This window comes from Theropithecus gelada, chromosome 19 (assembly GCF_003255815.1).
Source record: "Theropithecus gelada isolate Dixy chromosome 19, Tgel_1.0, whole genome shotgun sequence".
In the NCBI taxonomy this organism is placed as follows: domain Eukaryota; kingdom Metazoa; phylum Chordata; class Mammalia; order Primates; family Cercopithecidae; genus Theropithecus; species Theropithecus gelada.
Window position 1 is genome coordinate 34,288,749 of NC_037687.1, and position 18,984 is coordinate 34,307,732.

The window sequence follows — 18,984 nt, forward strand, 5'->3', positions numbered from 1 at the left end:
AATATATTTGGGCTTAAATGCGTCTTCTTATTTTGTGCTTATCTTTTCTTCAGTTTTGTTTCTTGTGCTTTCTTTTGAAAACATGTATAGATTATTAATACTAATTTTCCTTTTAATTTGGAATGTATACACTCATTTTGTTAGTCTTTAAGCTGAAAATTATTGCATATGTATTTAACACATCAGGGTATAGAGTTATTAATACCTTTACCCTCCTCTTGGATAATATAAGGCAGGTTATCATGTAGTGGTATTGAGGCATAGTAATTCTGTTGTTCTACTCAACAAGGGGATATTGTTCATGTTTTATACAGATAATGAATAATTGTATTGATTCACAGATGCATTCCTTATATCATGCAGATCTTCCACCTGGAATCACTTTTCTTTTGCCTTAAATATAACCTTTCGGGTTACCTTTTTACCTAAAATTTTCATTTTTTACTTCATATGGTCTTATTTTATACTCTTTCTTGAAAAACACTATTGCTGTGAATAGAAATCTAGGTTATGCACTTATTTCTTCAGTAACTTCACTGTATTCTTCCACTACATCCGTGAGTCACTATATATTGGATGTGAGTGGAGACAATTTATATTGTGACTATAGTTTTCCTGTGCTGCAGAAACAAAATCTGAATCTGATGCAAAGGAAAATACACCCTAGAGATTGTAACAGTGATATGGGCTCAGTGATTGGAGGATACTGAGTTACTGGAATAATGAAGGAGTGACAGGGTAGAATGCATAGTAGAAATAATAAAATCTATATCTGGTGAACAAATGGATGGATTGTGCCATGAATTGGCTAGATGCTAACTAATCACATTTTCATTTGTTTGTTTGTTTCTGAACACCTGGGGGAAAAGCATGTTCCAGCTTTCCTTACATTTAATTTGGGGCCATGTGAATGAGCTGTGGACAATGGAATATGGGCAGAAGTGATTGTGAAATTGTGTCTTAATTGTGTTTCATTTGTGCACCATTCTAGAGATGTCTTCAGTGGTTCCCTTTTTCATACCTTCCCAAAATTTAGTGGTCCCATGGGAGCTGCAGGTTCAGGTGATGGGTTGATGGTGATGGTGTTTTGTTTTTGTTTTTGATACAGAGTTTTGCTCTTATCGCCCAGGCTGGAATGCAATGGCACGATCTCAGCTCACTGCAACCTCCGCCTCCTGGGTTCAAGCGATTCTTCTGCCTCAGCCTCCCAAGTAGCTGGGATTACAGGGGCCCAGCACCATGCCCTGTTAATTTTTGTATTTTTAATAGAGACGGGGCTTCACCATGTTGGCCAGGCTGCTCTTGAACTCCTGACCTCAGGTGATCCACCCACCTCAGCCTCTCAAAGTGCTAGGATTACAGGTGTGAGCCACTGTGCCCGGGGGTGATGGTGAGTTTTTTGTTTTTGTTTTTTGGTTTTTTTTGTTTTGTTTTGTTTTGTTTTTGCTTTTTTGGAGACAACAAGTTTCACTCTTGTTGCCCAGGCTGGAGTGCAATGGTGTGATCTCCACGCACCACAACCTCAGCCTCCCGGGTCCAAGCAATTCTCCTGCCTCAGCCTCTAGAGTAGCTGGGATTACAGGCGTATGCCACCACACCCGGATAATTTTGTACTTTTAGTAGACAAGGGGTTTCTCCATGTCCACATGTTGGTCAGGCTGGTCTCAAACTCCCAACCTCAGGCGATCCGCCCGCCTTGGCCTCCCAAAGTGCTGGGATTAAAGCCGCGAGCCACCACACCCAGCTGGTGATGTTTTGATGAGGACAGGACATTACCTATGTCTCTTAGTTTCAGGCAGGACCCTCTCATAATCAAGTTTGTGGTTGAATCTACTTGCCTTGAGTGCCAGAAGGAAGAACAAGAGGTAGAGAGGCAGGTTTTGGTTACTGTGAATTAAAGATGAATAAGGAAGTGTCCTCCAAAGTCACAAACTTGAAACTGGATGAACTCTACCATCCACTTAGGTCCGAGGGCAATTAGTCCTGCTATTTCCAAAATTTGAATCTTCTTTTTAAAATTTTAGTATTACAGACAGGGTCTCGCTCTGTTGCTCAGGCTAGAGTACAGTGGCGGGATCATAGCTCATAGCAGCTTTGAACTCCTAGACTCAAGCCATTCTCCTCAGCCTCCCGAGGAACTGGGACTACAGTCCCAAAATTTAAATCTTGTGGCCTGTAATAATGAGTCTCAAGTAGCATGCCTACCTATGGTTTTAGGAACACTTTTTCTGAACTGTTTAAGAAATAACCCAAATGTGTGCTTTCATGTAAAACCTTTAATCATACCTACGAGGCTAGCTGCTGAGTTAGGGTGTCATTGTATTTTATGTTTTGATAAATGCCAAGGATCCTGCTGAGGCTTAGCCTCCCACAGAGTATATGTGAAAGCATTTTGATGTTAATGCTAATGACAATAATAACAATAGTTCTTTTTAAAATTGAATACAATGTGATAACATTTTTTATGTACATTCCTATGAGGAGCAAAGTAGTATTTCCCATTCTAGTCACGGTATTGTCACGGATGCTGCATCCCATCCCTAGAGTTCCTGATTCAGTAGGCCTGTGTCAGGCCACAGAGCCTGCATCTCTATCAAGTTCTCAGGTTATGAAGATGCTACTGGTCTAGGGACCACAACTTTGTAACCACTGAATTAAAGGCCCGTTTATTAATGTTACTGCCTGGCAGCTCCTGGAGCAAAAGACTGAATTTATTTTTCATTTTAAATCTTGGACCCCAGCTCTGGGAGAGGTGAAGGGGTGAGCCCAGGGCCACGCAGGAAAATCAGGAACGAGTCTTCCCTGCCTCCAATAGCCACAGAAATGTGAGTACTCTTAAGTAAGGACCCCTGTGGTTGGAACCTTGGAACTTTACTTCCCGAATATTTCCTAGTGGTGCCACTTAACTTTACCCACAGAGAACCGAACAGGCACAAGCGCATGGGAACATATGGGACTTTACCCAGAATTCCATTGCTTGCACTTTCCCACGAAAGTCTGAGCCAATGATAACTCAGGAGAGGGTCGTTTCCTGTGGTGTCAGGGAGGGACTTCCTGTTTCCCTTGGAAATAACTTTCTATGGTTGTATTTTCCGCTCCGGCCACGTGGTCCGTACAGCTACCCCAAGGTGCCCTCTCTGGGATGCTGGAGAAAGATCGAGAGCCCCAGCCCCGTCTCTGTGTCCCTGAAGCTCAGCGTTCCAGACTGGCTCAGGTGGCCTGGCACCTCAGGTTTGCTGTGAGCCCTCCAGGAACATGCGTGCTCCGGTCCTGCATGGTCCCGCACCCACACTACGTTGCCATAGCCCCCCAAGCAGTGGCCTGAGCCTTGTACGCTTTTTTCTTTTTTTTTTGATACGGAGCCTCACCCTGTCGCAGGGGCTGGAGTGCAGTGGCTGATCTTGGATCACTGCAATCTCCACCTCCCGGGTTCAAGCGATTCCCCTGCCTGGCTAACACAGTGAAACCCCGTCTCTACTGAAAATACAAAAAATTAGCCGGGCATGGTGGTGGGCGCCTGTAGTCCCAGCCACTTGGGAGGCTGAGGCAGGAGAATGGTGTGAACCGAGGAGGCGGAGCTTGCAGTGAGCCGAGGTCATGCCAGTGCACTCCAGCCTGGGCGACAGAGCAAGACTCCATCTCCAAAAAAAAAAAAAAAAAAAAGATATATTGTAGTACCATTATTTGAAAAAATATTACATTTTTAACTGTCTTGTGTGATGCATGAGTTATTCAGTATCTTGTAACTTAATTTCCAAATGCTTCTTTTTTTTTTTTTTTTTTTTGAGACGGAGTCTCGCTCTGTCGCCCAGGCGGGAGTGCAGTGGCGGGATCTCAGCTCACTGCAAGCTCCGCCTCCCGGGTTTACGCCATTCTCCTGCCTCAGCCTCCCGGGTAGCTGGGACTACAGGCGCCCGCCACCTCGCCCGGCTAGTTTTTTGTATTTTTTAGTAGAGACGGGGTTTCACCGTGTTAGCCAGGATGGTCTCGATCTCCTGACCTCATGATCCGCCCGTCTCGGCCTCCCAAAGTGCTGGGATTACAGGCTTGAGCCACCGCGCCCGGCCCCAAATGCTTCTTTTTATATTTTCCATGTATCTCTCTTTTTGATTCATATCTTGATAGCATCCTGTGTCTTATTTCACTCCATGTGAATTGAAGATACTTTTTAGTCATCTATATTGATAGTTCTGTAAATATTCAGTTGTACTAAATATAAGCATCCTATATTTGTATTTATTAGGCCAGAATTATCAATCTTGGCGTGAGAATTCACTAGAACTTTAACAATTTTATATTGGTTGTTTCTACTAATTGCTGAGATAACAGACATAAAAATGCTCAACATATTCATAGATTTATGTCTTTATCCTTTTTAAAATTGTTGCTTTATGTAATACAAGTCAGCATTATACATTACATACAGTTCAAAATATAATTTCTTGGTGATCGTTTCTTTCTTTTTTCTTTGTTTTCTTTCTTGCTTTTTTTTTTTTGTTGTTGCTGTTGTTGAGATGGAGTTTAGCTCTTGTCACCCAGTCTGGAGTGCAATGGCATGATCTCTCGGCTCACTGCAACCTCCGCCTGCTGGGTTCAAGCTATTCTCTCGTCTCAGCCTCCTGAGTAGCTGGGACTACAGGCACCCACCACCACGCCTGGCTAATTTTGTATTTTTAGTGGAGACAGGGTTTCACCATGTTGGCCAGGCTGGTCTCGAACTCCTGATTCGCCTGCCTTGGCCTGCCAAACTGCTGGGATTACAGGCATGAGCCACCGCGCTTGGCCAGCGATTGTTTCTTTAATACAGATATTTTCTGATATAAATTTTCATTTTCATGTGTTAATTCTTTGTTGCATGACATATATTTTTCCCAAAGCTGTTTCATATGGTTTTCTAATATTATACTCTAGAAGTGTTTCTTGTATCCATACTACTGTTGGGTTTTTTTTTTTTTGTTTTTTTTTTTTTTTAGTGAGAGACAGTCTTACTGTGTCACCCAGGCTGGAGTGCCGTGACACCATCAAAACTCTCTGCAGCCTTGGCTCAAGTCATCATCCTGGCTCAGCCTCCTAGGTAGCTAGGATTACAGGCTTATGCCACCACACCCTGCTATTACTTTTTTTTTTTTTTTTTTTTGGTAGAGATGGGGCCTGGCTATGTGGCTCAGGCTGATCTATTAATAGAATTCCTGACCTCAAGCAATTCTCTTGCTTCAGCCTCCCACATTGCAGAAATTATAGGCATGAGCCACTGTGCCTGGCCTTTTGGAAATTTTTAGCACATCAAAACTTACTAACTGCTAATTTGAGAATTTATTCCATACTCATTTCATGAGATAGCTGATATATTTGGGTTTATATACATCCTCTGGTTGTGTGTGTGCTTTTCTTTGCCTTACTCATTGTGTGTACTTTATTATTTTTTAAATGTTTTATTTCTTTACATTTCCATTTTTCTTCAAATTTATAAGATATATACTCTGATTCAGTTAATGTTTAAACTTTAAAACAGTTATTTAATACATTATAGAGTTAATGTCTTTGCTCTCCTCAAGAAATATAAAAAATTTGTACATTCGTTAATTTGCCCATATCAGTTTATATACTATTGAGGATATGCATGATAATTCCACCATTCTGTTTCCAGAAGTAAGTATTAATCTTTTATTTTATTATTTATTTATTTATTTATTTTGAGATGGAGTCTCACTCTGTTGCCCAGGTTGGAGTGCAGTGGCACAATCTCGGCTCACTGCAACCTCTGCTTCCCGGGTTCAAGTGATTCTCCTGCCTCAGCCTCCTGAGTAGCTGGGATTGCAGGCACACACCACTACGCCTGGCTAATTTTTGTACTTTTAGTAGAGACGGGGTTTCACCATGTTAGGCAGTCTGGTCTCGAACGCCTGAGCTTGTGATCCGCCCACCTCGGCCTCCCAAAGTGCTGGAATTACAGGCATGAGCCACCATGCCTGGCAGTATTAATATTTTATAAAGATAATGAGTGGTCTCATTAATCCACAGATGCACCCCTGTCTCAGATCCTCATTTCTTCTGTCATCACAGACCATTCACCTGGGATCACTTTCCTTCAACCTTAACAAGGATCTTAAAAGTTTTATTTTATGCCAGTTATTTTTATCCATTAAATTTCTCATTTTGGGCTTTAAATAGTCTTATTTCAGTTTTTCTTAGTCAGTGCCTTTGTTGTGCATAGAAATCTGTTGGCAGTTGTATCTGTAACTGCTTCAGTATGTTATTCCATTGTGTCCCTGACACCTAAATTTATATTGGCTTTGAGTGGAGACAGATAATTTATATTATACATATATATTATGTATGTGTGTATATAAATTATATATGCATATATATGTGTATATATACATTATGTGTGTGTATGTATTTTTCTTTAAATATGAATTATTTCTATGTCATCTCATAAAATAAACCAGGTTATAAAATTTTAACTACAGTGACACCTAAGTGGACAGTGGAGTTAAAAACTATGAAGAGCAATTAGTCTTAATAATTAAAGTTCTGTTTTGAATCATATGGCCTATAAGAATGTGTCTTCTGGACGATAGACCTACCTGCAGTTTATGAAACCCTCTTGCATGTGATTTTTTTCAATTAAATGTGTCCAGTGATATATAGCTGTGTTTTTGTGCAAAAATTATAACCATTACTGAGCCGGGCGCCGTGGCTCACACTGTAATCCCAGCACTTTGGGAGGCCAAGGCTGGCGGCTCATCTGAGGTCAGGAGTTCAAGACCAGTCTGACCAACATGGAGAAACCCCATCTCTACTAAAAATACAAAATTAGCCGGGCGCGGTGGTGTACGCTTGTAATCCCAGCTACTCGGGAGGCCGAGGCAGGAGAATCGCTTGAACCTGGGAGGCCGAGGTTGCAGGGAGCTGAGATTGCGCCATTGCGCTTCAGCCTGGGCAATAAGAGCGAAACTCTGTCTCAAAAAAAAAAAAAAATTATAACTATTACCTATGATGCTACTTGATGAGTGAGGGAATAATTATACTTTGTTTTTTTGTTGTGTTTTTGTTTTTGTTTTTTGAGACCGAATCTTGCTCTGTTGCCCAGGCTGGAGTGCAGTGGCTCGATCTCACCTCACTGCAAGCTCTGCCTCCCGGGTTCACACCATTCTCCTGCCTCGGCCTCCCGAGTAACTGGGACTGCAGTTGCCCGCCACTACACCTGGCTAATTTTTTTTGTATTTTTAGTAGAGACGGGGTTTCACCGTGTTAGCCAGGATGGTCTCCATCTCTTGACCTCGTGATCCGCCCACCTCGGCCTCCCAAAGTGCTGGGATTACAGGCGTGAGCCACCGCGCCTGGCTGTACTTTGGTTTTTTTTTTTTTTTTTTCAAAATCACCACTGATCCTGAAAAGGTAGATCTTTGATTTATCTTTCTAAAACAGTGTGTGTGAGAACCTTGTGTTGAGCAAGACTGATAGTAGCTTGTATGTATTTAGCACGATGTGCCAGGCCCAGTGTTAAGTACTTTTTACCTCACTTCCCATGTTTCCAATGAGGTTGGCTGTAGTATTTTTCATCTGACTGATTTTTCTTTGTTTGTTTTTTTGGCTAATGACTTCTAAAGACCTCCAGTTCCTGAACTCCAGCTAGGGTCCCATCCCCAGAGTTTATCAGAAGGTGTAGGTTGGGTCCAAGAATTTTCAGTTTTTGTAAGTTCATAGTGAAGCTGATGCTGTAAAACCACGTATCAAATTGGGAATCAATGAATTAGAAGAGGCTCATTCATGTTTTCGCCATGTTACGTGCAAGCTCCTCCGCTTTTCACCACGAAGAAAAGTTCCCTGTGGCCTCACCAGAAGCAGATACCAGCACCATGTTTCCTGTGCAGCCAGCAGAAAGGTAGCAAATTACATCTCTTTTCTTTATATGTTAAAAAAAACTAGAAGGTCATTCAAGGTTTTACAAAAAGGCCCCCAAACGAAATACAGACATCGTTCAATTTATTCATACGTTTCAATCCCCAAATCTGAGAGGTGAAGCAGGTCTCCCAGGGCCTCAGAAGCAGGAGGATTAAAGAACGGGTCCCTTGCTGGCGACTTCAGTGCCGTGGCCTTGTCCCAGGTGGCCATGGAAATCAGGGTGCATACCCTTTAAAAGCAGCTTTGGCCTCCGAGACACCGTTTTCACAGTCTTTCTTCCCCTCCCTGCGCGACGCCTCTTGGCGGACATCCGGGAGAACCCGAAAGTCGCTCGTTGCCTGGTTGGATGCAGAGTACAAACTACATTACCCAGAAATCTGTGCCCAGCGCATTGGTAGCCGGAGTGCAGCCAATGACAGCCCAGAAACTGGGTGTTTCCTGCTGCTCGGGGAGGCGGGGCGAGACCTCTGGCGTCGCCGTCGTGACGTATTTTTCCTTTGCCCGGTCTGTGTATTCTGGTTGTGAAGGCTGAGTCCTAGATGGGGTCGCCTTTCTACTCGGCTCTCGCGGAACGTAGCAAGGAAAGACAGTGAAGGCCGCAGGACCTTCCTCCGCACTTTTGTTACAATCCATGACCCCTGTCGTGGGAAGGGCGGCCTCTCGCGGAGGTGTCTGCCGGGGCTGGGCTCTTACCGAGGCCTCCACACACGCCCTCTTGTCCTTGTCTCCGCCGGAGGCAGCCGCCTTAGTCTTGTGAGCGTTTTTACACCGGATAGACTGAGACTCGCAGTGCTACACTCAGCCCGAGGGCGTCCAGCGCGGTGGAGGCGTGGGGTTTCGGCTGAGCCCACGGGGCACAGTCCGTTCACCCCCTTCTCACGTTCACCTGCTTCTCATGGCAGCGGCGGTGCTGATGGACCGGGTTCAGGTGAGTGGGGGAATCCCTCAAGTGCACACCGGCCTGGCTGTGTGTCCTGCGATGTTCGCTCTCATCGCGCACTTGTCTTGACCACCCTGGAGGGTGGTCACTGTCGCATTATGTGGAGGGGTTCCGCCCCCCTTATCTGTGGCATAAGGTATGGAACGGACTCGAAGGCACAGGGCAGTTCGTACAAATGCATGCATGAAGATGAGGATGAGTTTGGAGAGTTCCGGGAACCGTCTGTGCCTGGTGAGAACAGGGATTGGGAGTCAGAGGTAGGCCTGGAATGGCAGCCCGAGGAGCTGGTCCTCTCTTCTAAGGGTGCTGGGAGTCATGCAAGGTTTGGTGCAGAGAAGGGAGGTCCTCTGACGCAGTTCTTAAAAGGCTTCCTCTGGCTGCAGGGTGGGTAGTAGACTGGGGAATATAGGATAGATGGGAAGATCAAGATGGAGTCTACTGAAATAGTCCAGGTGAGCGTTGATGGTGTGGGCCAGAGTGGTGGCAGCAGAGGTTAGAGAATGTATGGGTTTTGTATGTATTTTATAAGTAATGCTGACCAGATTCTCTGATGAGACGTAGTAATGATATCCTGGGATTCTTCACATGTCTCTCTTCACTTGAGACTGGGGGCGGTGAATGGAGGTCATTTCTAGTTTAGTGTCCTGAATCTGGGCCATGAGTTGTATGGAGTTATGTGGAGAAGTCACCACCTGGCGACCAATGGGATGAGTACTGGAAAAGTATATCAGACCCAGGAACAGGTACGCTCAAATGCTTGTAGGATTGAGTTGGGAGCGCTTAGGGAACCTCAGGTCTTAATTACCTTTGTTGGAAACAGATATCAGAGGAAGGAGTGAGGCAGGAATGGCTGGCTGAGGAGCTGGACCCCTGTCCTGAGTGTGGTAAAAGTCGTGGGAGATTTGGAGCAGAGGAGGGAGATGATCTGACTTGGATTTTAACAAGCTCTCTGGCTTTCAGGTTGAGAACAGACTGTGAGCATGAGGGATGAGCTACTGCAGTAGTGTTGATAGTATCTGGTCTTGAGGGGTGGCTGTGGAGGTGAGAGAAGTTGGTAAATTTTCTGTTTGTTAAGTAGGGTGATTGGAATTTTTGATGTGAAGGGTGAATGAGAGAAGAGAGTCGTGGATGACCCTAAGGTTGGTTGGTTTTTACTGTAGCTGGTAAAATTATGGAAATGCCATCAACTGAGATGGAGAAGTTGGCAGCAGGTATGATTTTTAGTGGTTATATCAGGAATTAGGTTTTGGTCATGTTTAGGTTAAGAGGTCTTTTGTCGGCCGGGCATGGTGGCTCACATCTGTAATCCCAGCACTTTGAGAGGCCGAGGCGGGCGGATCACGAGGTCAGGAGATTGAGATCATCCTGGCTAACACGGTGAAATTCTGTCTCTACTAAGAAAAAAAAAAGAAAAAAAAGAAAACGAAATTAGCTGGGCATGGTGGTGGGTGCCTGTAGTCCCAGCTACTCAGGAGGCTGAGACAGGAGAATGGCTTAAGTAAACCCGGGAGGCGGAGCTTGCAGTGAGCCTAGATCGCGCTACTGCACTCCATCCTGGGCGACAGAGCAGTGAGACTCCATCTCAAAAAAAAAGAAAAAAAAAGAGATCTCAGTTGACATCTTAGTTGAGGCCTCAAGAAGACACACAGGATTTTAGTTCTGGGGAAGGGTTCTGTTGAAGAAGTTGAAAAAAATGGACTGGAGACTGAGAGAAAACTGGGTCTGTTGCTTAGGCACCTGGGCGGCAGTGGTGGATAGTGTGAAGACACCAGCACTTCCTGGACACCGCATGCAGAGTGGGATGGGGGAGGAGAGATATCATGGAGGTGCCTATGGCATGGACCAGTGGTGGTCGGGATCTCAGATGTGAGGAAGGTGTAGTCCAAAGAGTAATGTGCGCTTTGGGAGGAGTGTGAACTGATGGCCTTAAGAATCTAGTATAGGCAGCTCATGGGAGAAGATGGAGCTGAAGTTTGGTTGTGTTTAGAGGCATTGTCTGGACAACACCAGGAGAACTGGTTGGTAGGAGAGTGTTTGGGACCCTTCACGCCAGACCCAGAGTTGAGACAGCATCTGTCTGCACACTTGCCTGGTTCTGCTCTGGGCTGGACACCATGGGGAGAGGGACATGAGGAGAGAGCAGACATAGTGGTGCCAAGGTCTGTATCTCCTCTTAGTTGGGAGGCTGGGGAGGTGAGGGACTAAAGGGTGGGTGTGTGAGTGTATAGACTAGGGAGGAGGGAGTTCTGGGGAGAGATGCTGAATGTGGACTCAACTGTACTCATCATGGCAGAGTTGTGTGACCTTCGAGGATGTGTTCGTGTACTTCTCTCGGGAGGAGTGGGAACTCCTTGAGGAGGCACAGAGATTCCTGTACCGTGATGTGATGCTGGAGAACTTTGCACTTGTGGCCACACTAGGTAAGTCTGTGTTTTAGTTGTCTAATGCTACATGGCAAATTATCCCAAAGCTTAGTAACTTCAAACAATAAAAATTAATTATCTCTCCAGTTTCAGTGCACTGGGAATCTGGTCAGAGCATTTTTTGTTGTTTATTATTTTGAGGGTTGTTTTTTTTTTTTTTCTAGACAAAGTCTCACTCTGTCACCCAGGCTGCAGTGCAGTATTGTGATCGTGGTTCATTGCAGCCTTAAACTCTTGGGCTCAAGTGATCCCCCCACCTCAGCCTCCTGAGTAGCTGGTACTATAGGTGCATGCCACCACTCCCAGCAGCTATTTTTACTTTTTGCAGAGATAAGGTCTTGCACCTCTTTGTCCTAGGTTCTCCCCTCATCCTCTGGATGACATTTCCTGGGGCCTGATTGTACCAGGAATTTCAGGAGCTGACACAATCACTTCTTGTGGTGATTACAGGGCTGTCCTGGTACATCCTCCTTGGAGAGTATTTTTTCTAAACAGTCTGTTTTCTCTGTGGAGTGGGCCTACCTGCGCCACTCACCTGCCCTTTGTTTGCTTTACAGCTTTCATTTTCCCAGTCCCATGCAGTTGCCCAGTTGGAGAGGGGCAGAAAACCTTGGGTGCCTGACAGGGCAGACACCACTGCAGCCACAGTGAAGGAGACCTACAGAGGGCCTGGCCCTGCTGAATGGGAGCTGGAAGAGGGTGTCTCTTATGGTTGGGTTCAGATCGAACCTTCAACTTGTTTTGTGTTTGTCAGTGTTTTGTCGCCAAGGCCCATAGTGATTCTTCACATCTACTTTTCTTCCCTCATTCTTGGCACTTTTCCCGTTTGTCATTTCTCACCTGTCTTCCATCCTTTGGGTGTTTTCTCACTTTTTTGGCCTCCGTGTTTCACTTCCTCTCTTCAACACTAGCTTACTTTAACGTGTTATGAGTTTTGCTCATTAAATAGTCCTCGAGAACTAGCTACTTACTTGGAGTCAGATTTTCCTGGGCATGGACACACCCATTTGCACAGAGCTCACCTGACACCGGCAGCCAAGGCCCTGCTGAAACCCTCTTGCAGAGAAATCAGCTAGAGGCGTAACCTCTACTCCCAATCCTGTATGCCATTGTGTTTAGGTCTTTACCCCATAGTTAGGGTTCCTCCATTCTGTGACCTGTACAGGGCCTGGACTGACAACCAACCCTTCTTTACGCTGCTCCCGGCTCTCTTGTCCTGCCAACAAGCCAGTGGACTCGCATTGGTGTTAGACACACATTTGTGATGGGGCCGCTGCCTCCCACCACAGTCAACATGCACTTCACCAGCATCGTTTTGCTTTCAGGTTTTTGGTGTGAAGCGGAAAATGAGGAGGCACCTTCCGAGCAGAGTGTTTCTGTAGAAGGAGTGTCACAGGTCAGGACTGCTGAGCCAGGTCTCTTCCAGAAAGCACCCCCATGTGAGATGTGTGACCCACTCTTGAAAGACATTTTGCACCTGGCCGAACACCAGGAATCACACCCTACACAGAAACTGTGCACACGTGGGCCGTGTAGGAGAAGATTCTCATCCAGTGCAGACTTTTACCAGCACCAGAAGCAACATAGTAGAGAGAATTGCTTCAGAGGGGATGATGGAGGGGCCTCGTTTGTGAAGAGCTGTACAGTTTGCATGTTTGGGAGATCCTTTCCCTGCAGGGAGGAAGGGATGGACTTACCAGACAGCTCTGGCCTCTTCCAGCACCAGACCGCTTACAACAGGGTGAGTCCATGCAGAAGGACTGAATGCATGGAGTCTTTCCCACACAGCTCCAGTCTCGGGCAACACCAGGGAGACTGTGATGGACAGATGCTCCTCAGTTGTGGTGAGGAAGGAAAAGCCTTCCTGGACACCTTTACTCTTCTTGACAGCCAGATAACTCATGCTGAGGTGAGACCCTTTAGATGCCTACCATGTGGAAATGTGTTCAAGGAGAAATCAGCTCTTATTAATCACAAAAAAATCCACAGTGGAGAAACATCTCATGTGTGTAAGGAGTGTGGAAAAGCCTTCATTCACTTGCACCACCTAAAAATGCACCAGAAATTCCACACTGGGAAAAGACATTATACATGCAGCGAATGTGGGAAGGCCTTCAGCCGCAAGGACACACTTGTTCAGCACCAGAGAGTTCACACTGGAGAAAGATCTTATGACTGCAGTGAATGTGGAAAAGCCTACAGCAGAAGCTCCCACCTTGTTCAGCACCAGAGAATCCACACAGGAGAAAGGCCCTATAAGTGCAATGAATGTGGGAAAGCCTTTAGCCGTAAAGACACACTTGTTCAGCACCAGAGATTTCATACTGGAGAAAGGCCTTACGAGTGCAGTGAATGTGGAAAATTCTTTAGCCAAAGCTCCCACCTTATTGAACACTGGAGAATTCATACTGGGGCAAGGCCTTATGAATGCATAGAATGCGGAAAATTCTTTAGCCATAACTCTAGCCTCATTAAACATCGGAGAGTCCACACAGGAGCAAGGTCCTATGTGTGCAGCAAATGTGGGAAGGCCTTTGGCTGCAAAGACACACTTGTTCAGCACCAGATAATTCACACTGGAGCAAGGCCTTATGAGTGCAGTGAATGCGGGAAGGCCTTCAGCCGTAAAGACACACTTGTGCAACACCAAAAAATCCACACTGGAGAAAGGCCTTATGAGTGTGGTGAATGTGGCAAATTCTTTAGCCATAGCTCCAACCTTATTGTACACCAGAGAATTCACACTGGAGCGAAGCCTTATGAGTGCAATGAATGTGGGAAATGCTTTAGCCACAACTCCAGCCTTATTCTGCACCAGAGAGTTCACACAGGAGCAAGGCCCTATGTGTGCAGTGAATGTGGGAAGGCCTACATTAGCAGCTCCCACCTTGTTCAACACACGAAAGTTCACACTGGAGCAAGACCTTACGAGTGCAGTGAGTGTGGGAAATTCTTTAGCCGCAACTCTGGCCTCATTCTACACCAGAGGGTTCACACCGGAGAAAAGCCTTATGTATGCAGTGAATGTGGGAAAGCCTACAGCAGAAGCTCCCATCTTGTTCGGCACCAGAAAGCTCACGCTGGAGAAAGACCTCATGAGTGCACCAGTTTTGGTGACCCTTTAGCTGCATCTCTTAAACTTGTTTAACACTGGAAAATTCACACAAAGAGAAAGGCCTTATGAATGCAGAAAATATGTCCTCTTCTTGGTCATCCTCATAGGAGTGACACCAGAGCAATGCTCTGTGAGTACCCTTTGTGAGAGAACCGTCAGCTAGCGGATGAGCGTTGTACTTTCATTCCACCCTGGGGAGATTCCTGATAAGCACCACATATGTGGGAAGCTTTCATGAGGCGTGTTGCACTTTGTAACTGTCTAGGGTTCTTGATGGAATTATATCACTGCCAGTGCCTGTGGCGGAAGCCATCGTATTGCTACCAGCTGTGTGTATCAATCACTCCATTTTGCTCAGGGAAGGCAGACTTCTGTGCTTTCTTTCCTGTTCCCTGCAGATAATCATGAGTATTTTCAAGGACCGCCCCCCCCAACCCCCCACCATTGAGGGTCCTCATCTTTTCCCTCATGATTAGGTTCTGAGCAAACATGATCTAGCTCTGGCTAAAAGGACCTGAGCTAGGGTCTGCTGGGATTTCCTGACAAGATTTTGTCAGGAAACGTGATCGCTGTGACTTACTTGTCTTATTGCCAAATCGCCCAGGTTTGGAACTGCTTGTCCCATGCTGCTCTGGTTTAGACAGTGATAAAGGCCTGTTGTGGCAGCATTTACTCTTGGGGATTTTGTTACTGTGTAGACTAGATTGAGAAAAGAGTTGGGTTCTGTCGTGAAGGGAGTAACACCTTTTGTGGGTACCACCTTTATGTGCCTCAGAGGGGACCAAAGGATGGCAGAAGACAGCTCTCAGTCTAGTTTGACCTAATTTACACCATTGCCCTAGGCCTGCTGGAAAGACTAAAAAAAATTTTGTGCCTAACTTTGTGGCCTGGCTGCCAGGATTTCCTGTGAGCCCAATGAGGGCATAGTTGGTGTGAAAATCTGTGCTTCTGGAAGCACCATAAGTTGGGTCCCTTGACTGTCACGTACTCCCCAGCACTGTTGAGGGATTGCTGTTTTCTGTACCTGTACAGGATCAAGTCCCTGATATCCAGAATCCCATAGGCAAGTGACATTGACTGTAAGACCTCTAGGGCAATGTGAAAATCATGATTGGTACATAAACACTGAGATAATGGAGTGGGGATGCCTATGGCAAACCAAAGGAGATTCAAACATTCTAGCAGGGCATCCACAAATATTGGTGCAGTTATGATGGTGTGGGATGGGGGTGCATAGAAATTCTCAGTACCTTCAGATATCTGTATCTCCTGTGGCCAAGGCCACTGTCAGAGGAAATAATCTAAATGTGGATTCCTGTGTCTCCCTTGGCAGTTGGCCTTACAGCCATCACTGCACGGACAGGAACCTCAGCAGTGACAGAAGAGAGATCCAGGGATGGGTCTTCTCTGACCCAGCCAGCATCCCTAGTGACTGAGGTGGACGCGGACTTCATTGCTCACCAATTTTTAGCAACATTGAGGCAGGGCTCACTCTCCTAAATTGTAGGGAGAGGAGTATTGTAGAGCCAAAATAGTCTAATTTTCCTAGTGGAACAGTATATATAGATTTTAATGAGGAACATTTATTTAACAGCTTTATGGAGGTATGATTAACATGCAATAAACTGCATATATGTAAAGTGTAAAATGTGCTATGTGTCAGCATGTGTATACACCTATGAAACCACCACAGTCAAGATATCCAACACAACAAAAGATTGTCCCTTTATAATCCTCAGTCTTTCCTCATCTTGTTTTCCACAATTCACAAGCAACAGCAAGCATTTTCTATAATTTTATAAATGAAACCATATGGTGTGTACTTTTTAGGGGGTGGGGCTCTGACTTTTTCAGTAAACATACTATTTTAAGGTTAATCCATTATCTTGTTGCATGAATCAATTGTTTACTCATTTGTATTGCTGAGTAGTATTTCATTGTATACCACAAGTTTTCTTTTTTGTCAACTTAATTGTTACGGATGTTTGGGTAACTTTCAGATTTTGGCTACTACAAATAAACCTCTGAAGATTCGTGTGCAAGTTATGGCTGAATGATATTCCGTTCTATAAATATACCTCAGTTTCTTTATCCATTTACTTATTGAAGGACAGTTGCTTTCAAGTTTTGGCAGTTATGAATAAACCTACTACATATTTGTATAGTTTTTCTGTAGACATGTTTTCAACTCATTTGGATACATGCCAAGGAGTGCAATTTTCTCTGTCATATAGTATGTTTAGTCTTGTAAGAAACTGCCAGGCTGTCCTCCAAAGTGGCTCTACCATTTTTATTATTATTATTATTTTTGAGACAGAGTGTCGCTCTGTTGCCCAGGCTGGAGTGCAGTGGCATGATCTCGGCTCACTGCAACCTCCACCTATTTTAGTTGGCCAGGCTGGTCTCAAACTCCTGACCTCAAGTGATCACCCTCTTTGGCCTCCCAAAGTGCTGGGATAATGGGGGTGAGCCACTGCGACGGGCTGTGGCTGTACCATTTTTGCATCCAATTAACAATGAATGAACATTCCTTTTGCATCTCATCCTAGTCAGCATTTGGCGTTTTCAGTATTTTGGATTTTAAAATGCCATTCAAATAGGTTTGTAGTGGTATGCCATTGTTGCTTTAATTTGCAATTCCCTAATAACACACAATGAATATCTTCTTTTTTAAGGCAGGGTTTCTTTTTTAAAGGCAGGGTTGTTTTGTTTTGTTTTGTTTTGTTTTGTTTTGTTTTGAAATGTGCTGGGATTACAGGCGTGAGTCACTGTGCCCAGCCTGACTGCGGTTTTTTTAAATATGAGTTTCACACATCTGAGTAAGTGGCTTGCAGACAGAGAAGTTAACAACTTTGGCTGTCAGTTTGTACCTGTGATTTGTGAATACCAAAAAGACAAATACAGAATCTAAGAAAACATAACAGTCCTGTATACACACAGCAGCTGGCAGCCCTATTCCCAGTGTGTCCCATGTACCTACCATTGACCTGAAACCCAGTTCATACATGCTAATTGAACATTTTGTAGAGCAGTAAATACACATCATCACACAGCTTCCCTATTCATTTTTATTTTTATTTTTTGAGATGGAGTCTCGCACTGTCACCCAGGCTGGAGTGCAGTGGCGCTATCTTTGCTCACTGCAACTTCCGCCTCCTGGGTTCAAGCGATTCTCCTGCCTCAGCCTCCTGAGTAGCTGAGATTACAGGCACCCACCACCGCACCTGGCTAATTTTTGTATTTTTAGTAGAGACAGGGTTTCACTATGTTGGCCAGGCCGGTCTTGAACTCCTGACCTCTTGATCTGCCCACCTCGGCCTCCCAAAGTGCTGGGATTACAGGCGTGAGCCACCGCACCCGGCCTTCATTTTTATTTTTTGACAAGTCTTTCCATTTATTATCTTTACTTATCCCTCCAAACAGTTAATAAGCAATGTTTTCAGTAGGAAAAAAGAATTACGGATAGGAAACAGAAGCATAATGTGTCCAAGGTTCCAGCACAGCCAGTCTCAACTTCATTCTTTGACTTCTCAGACTTTTGCTCAAACTTCACTATGAGCTTGCTTTTTTCCCCTTCACATGTCGCAGATTTCTGTAGGACTATTTCTGCCACTTTTTTTGAATAGCAATATAATCACTGTTAGTCCAAACTGCGCCCTCCTGTAAGCCCTCTGCCATTTCACAGACCTCGGTCAGAGTGAAGGACTCCACGGAGTGAGGGCCTTGAGAAACATCCTGACCAACTGCCTGACTTTCTTATCACATCCTGCTGGGAAAAGGTCCAAGGGAGGTCACTATCACACCCCGCCGGAAAAAAGGCCAAAACTGCCTCAGGAACATTTTATGAACATCCTTCAGCCGGGCGCAGTGGCTCCTGCCTGTAATCCCAGCAATTTTGCAGGTCGCGGCGGGTGGATGGCCTGACCAACATGGTGAAACCCTATCTCTACTAAAAATACAAAAAAATTAGCCCGGCGTGGTGGCACGCACCTCTAAAGCCAGCTACTCAGGAGGCTGAAGCAGAAGAGTCCCTTGAACTCCGGGAGGCGGAGGTTGCAGTGGGTCGAGATCATGCCATTGCACTCAAGCCTGGGTGAAAAGAGCGAGACTCCTCAAAAAACAAACAAACAAACAAACAAAAACCCCACCATCCTCCTGGGCAGCAAGCCATACCCTCCCACCACCCCCACCCCACCCCACCCCACCCCTTACCCCTCTCACCCAGACCTATAATTGCCCCAGCCTGAAAGCGGTGGTGGGTCCTGGCAGTAAGCTAGTTCTCTCCATTGCAGGGCTTGTGCTGGACATAAAACCTGCATTGCTGTAGAGCTGCCAACTCTCTGCCTTTCTTTAACCCTCGCCTTCCCTTCAAAACCTAACAATCATTATTAATAGATTTCTGTAATTTTCTTTTTTCTTGTTTTCTTTTTTTTTTTTTTAGACGGAGTCTCGCTCTGTCGCCCAGGCTGGAGTGTAGTGGCAGGATCTCGGCTCACTGCAAGCTCCGCCTCCCGGGTTTACGCCATTCTCCTGCCTCAGCCTCCCGAGTAGCTGGGACTACAGGCGCCTGCCACCTCGCCCGGCTAATTTTTTGTGTT

The 18,984-nt window shown here is 45.3% G+C and overlaps 1 protein-coding gene across 1 annotated transcript; it reads left to right on the top strand.

The window, feature by feature from the left end:
• Nucleotides 1-8,397: 8,397 nt before the first annotated feature.
• ZNF304 (zinc finger protein 304) lies at nt 8,398-14,478 on the top strand. Its single transcript, XM_025367584.1, is given in 5 exon segments — nt 8,398-8,836; nt 11,142-11,268; nt 11,829-11,866; nt 11,868-11,970; nt 12,597-14,478. Coding segments are annotated over 5 exon segments (2,124 nt in total). The 5' UTR covers nt 8,398-8,803; the 3' UTR covers nt 14,420-14,478.
• The last annotated feature ends 4,506 nt before the right edge of the window (nt 14,479-18,984 follow it).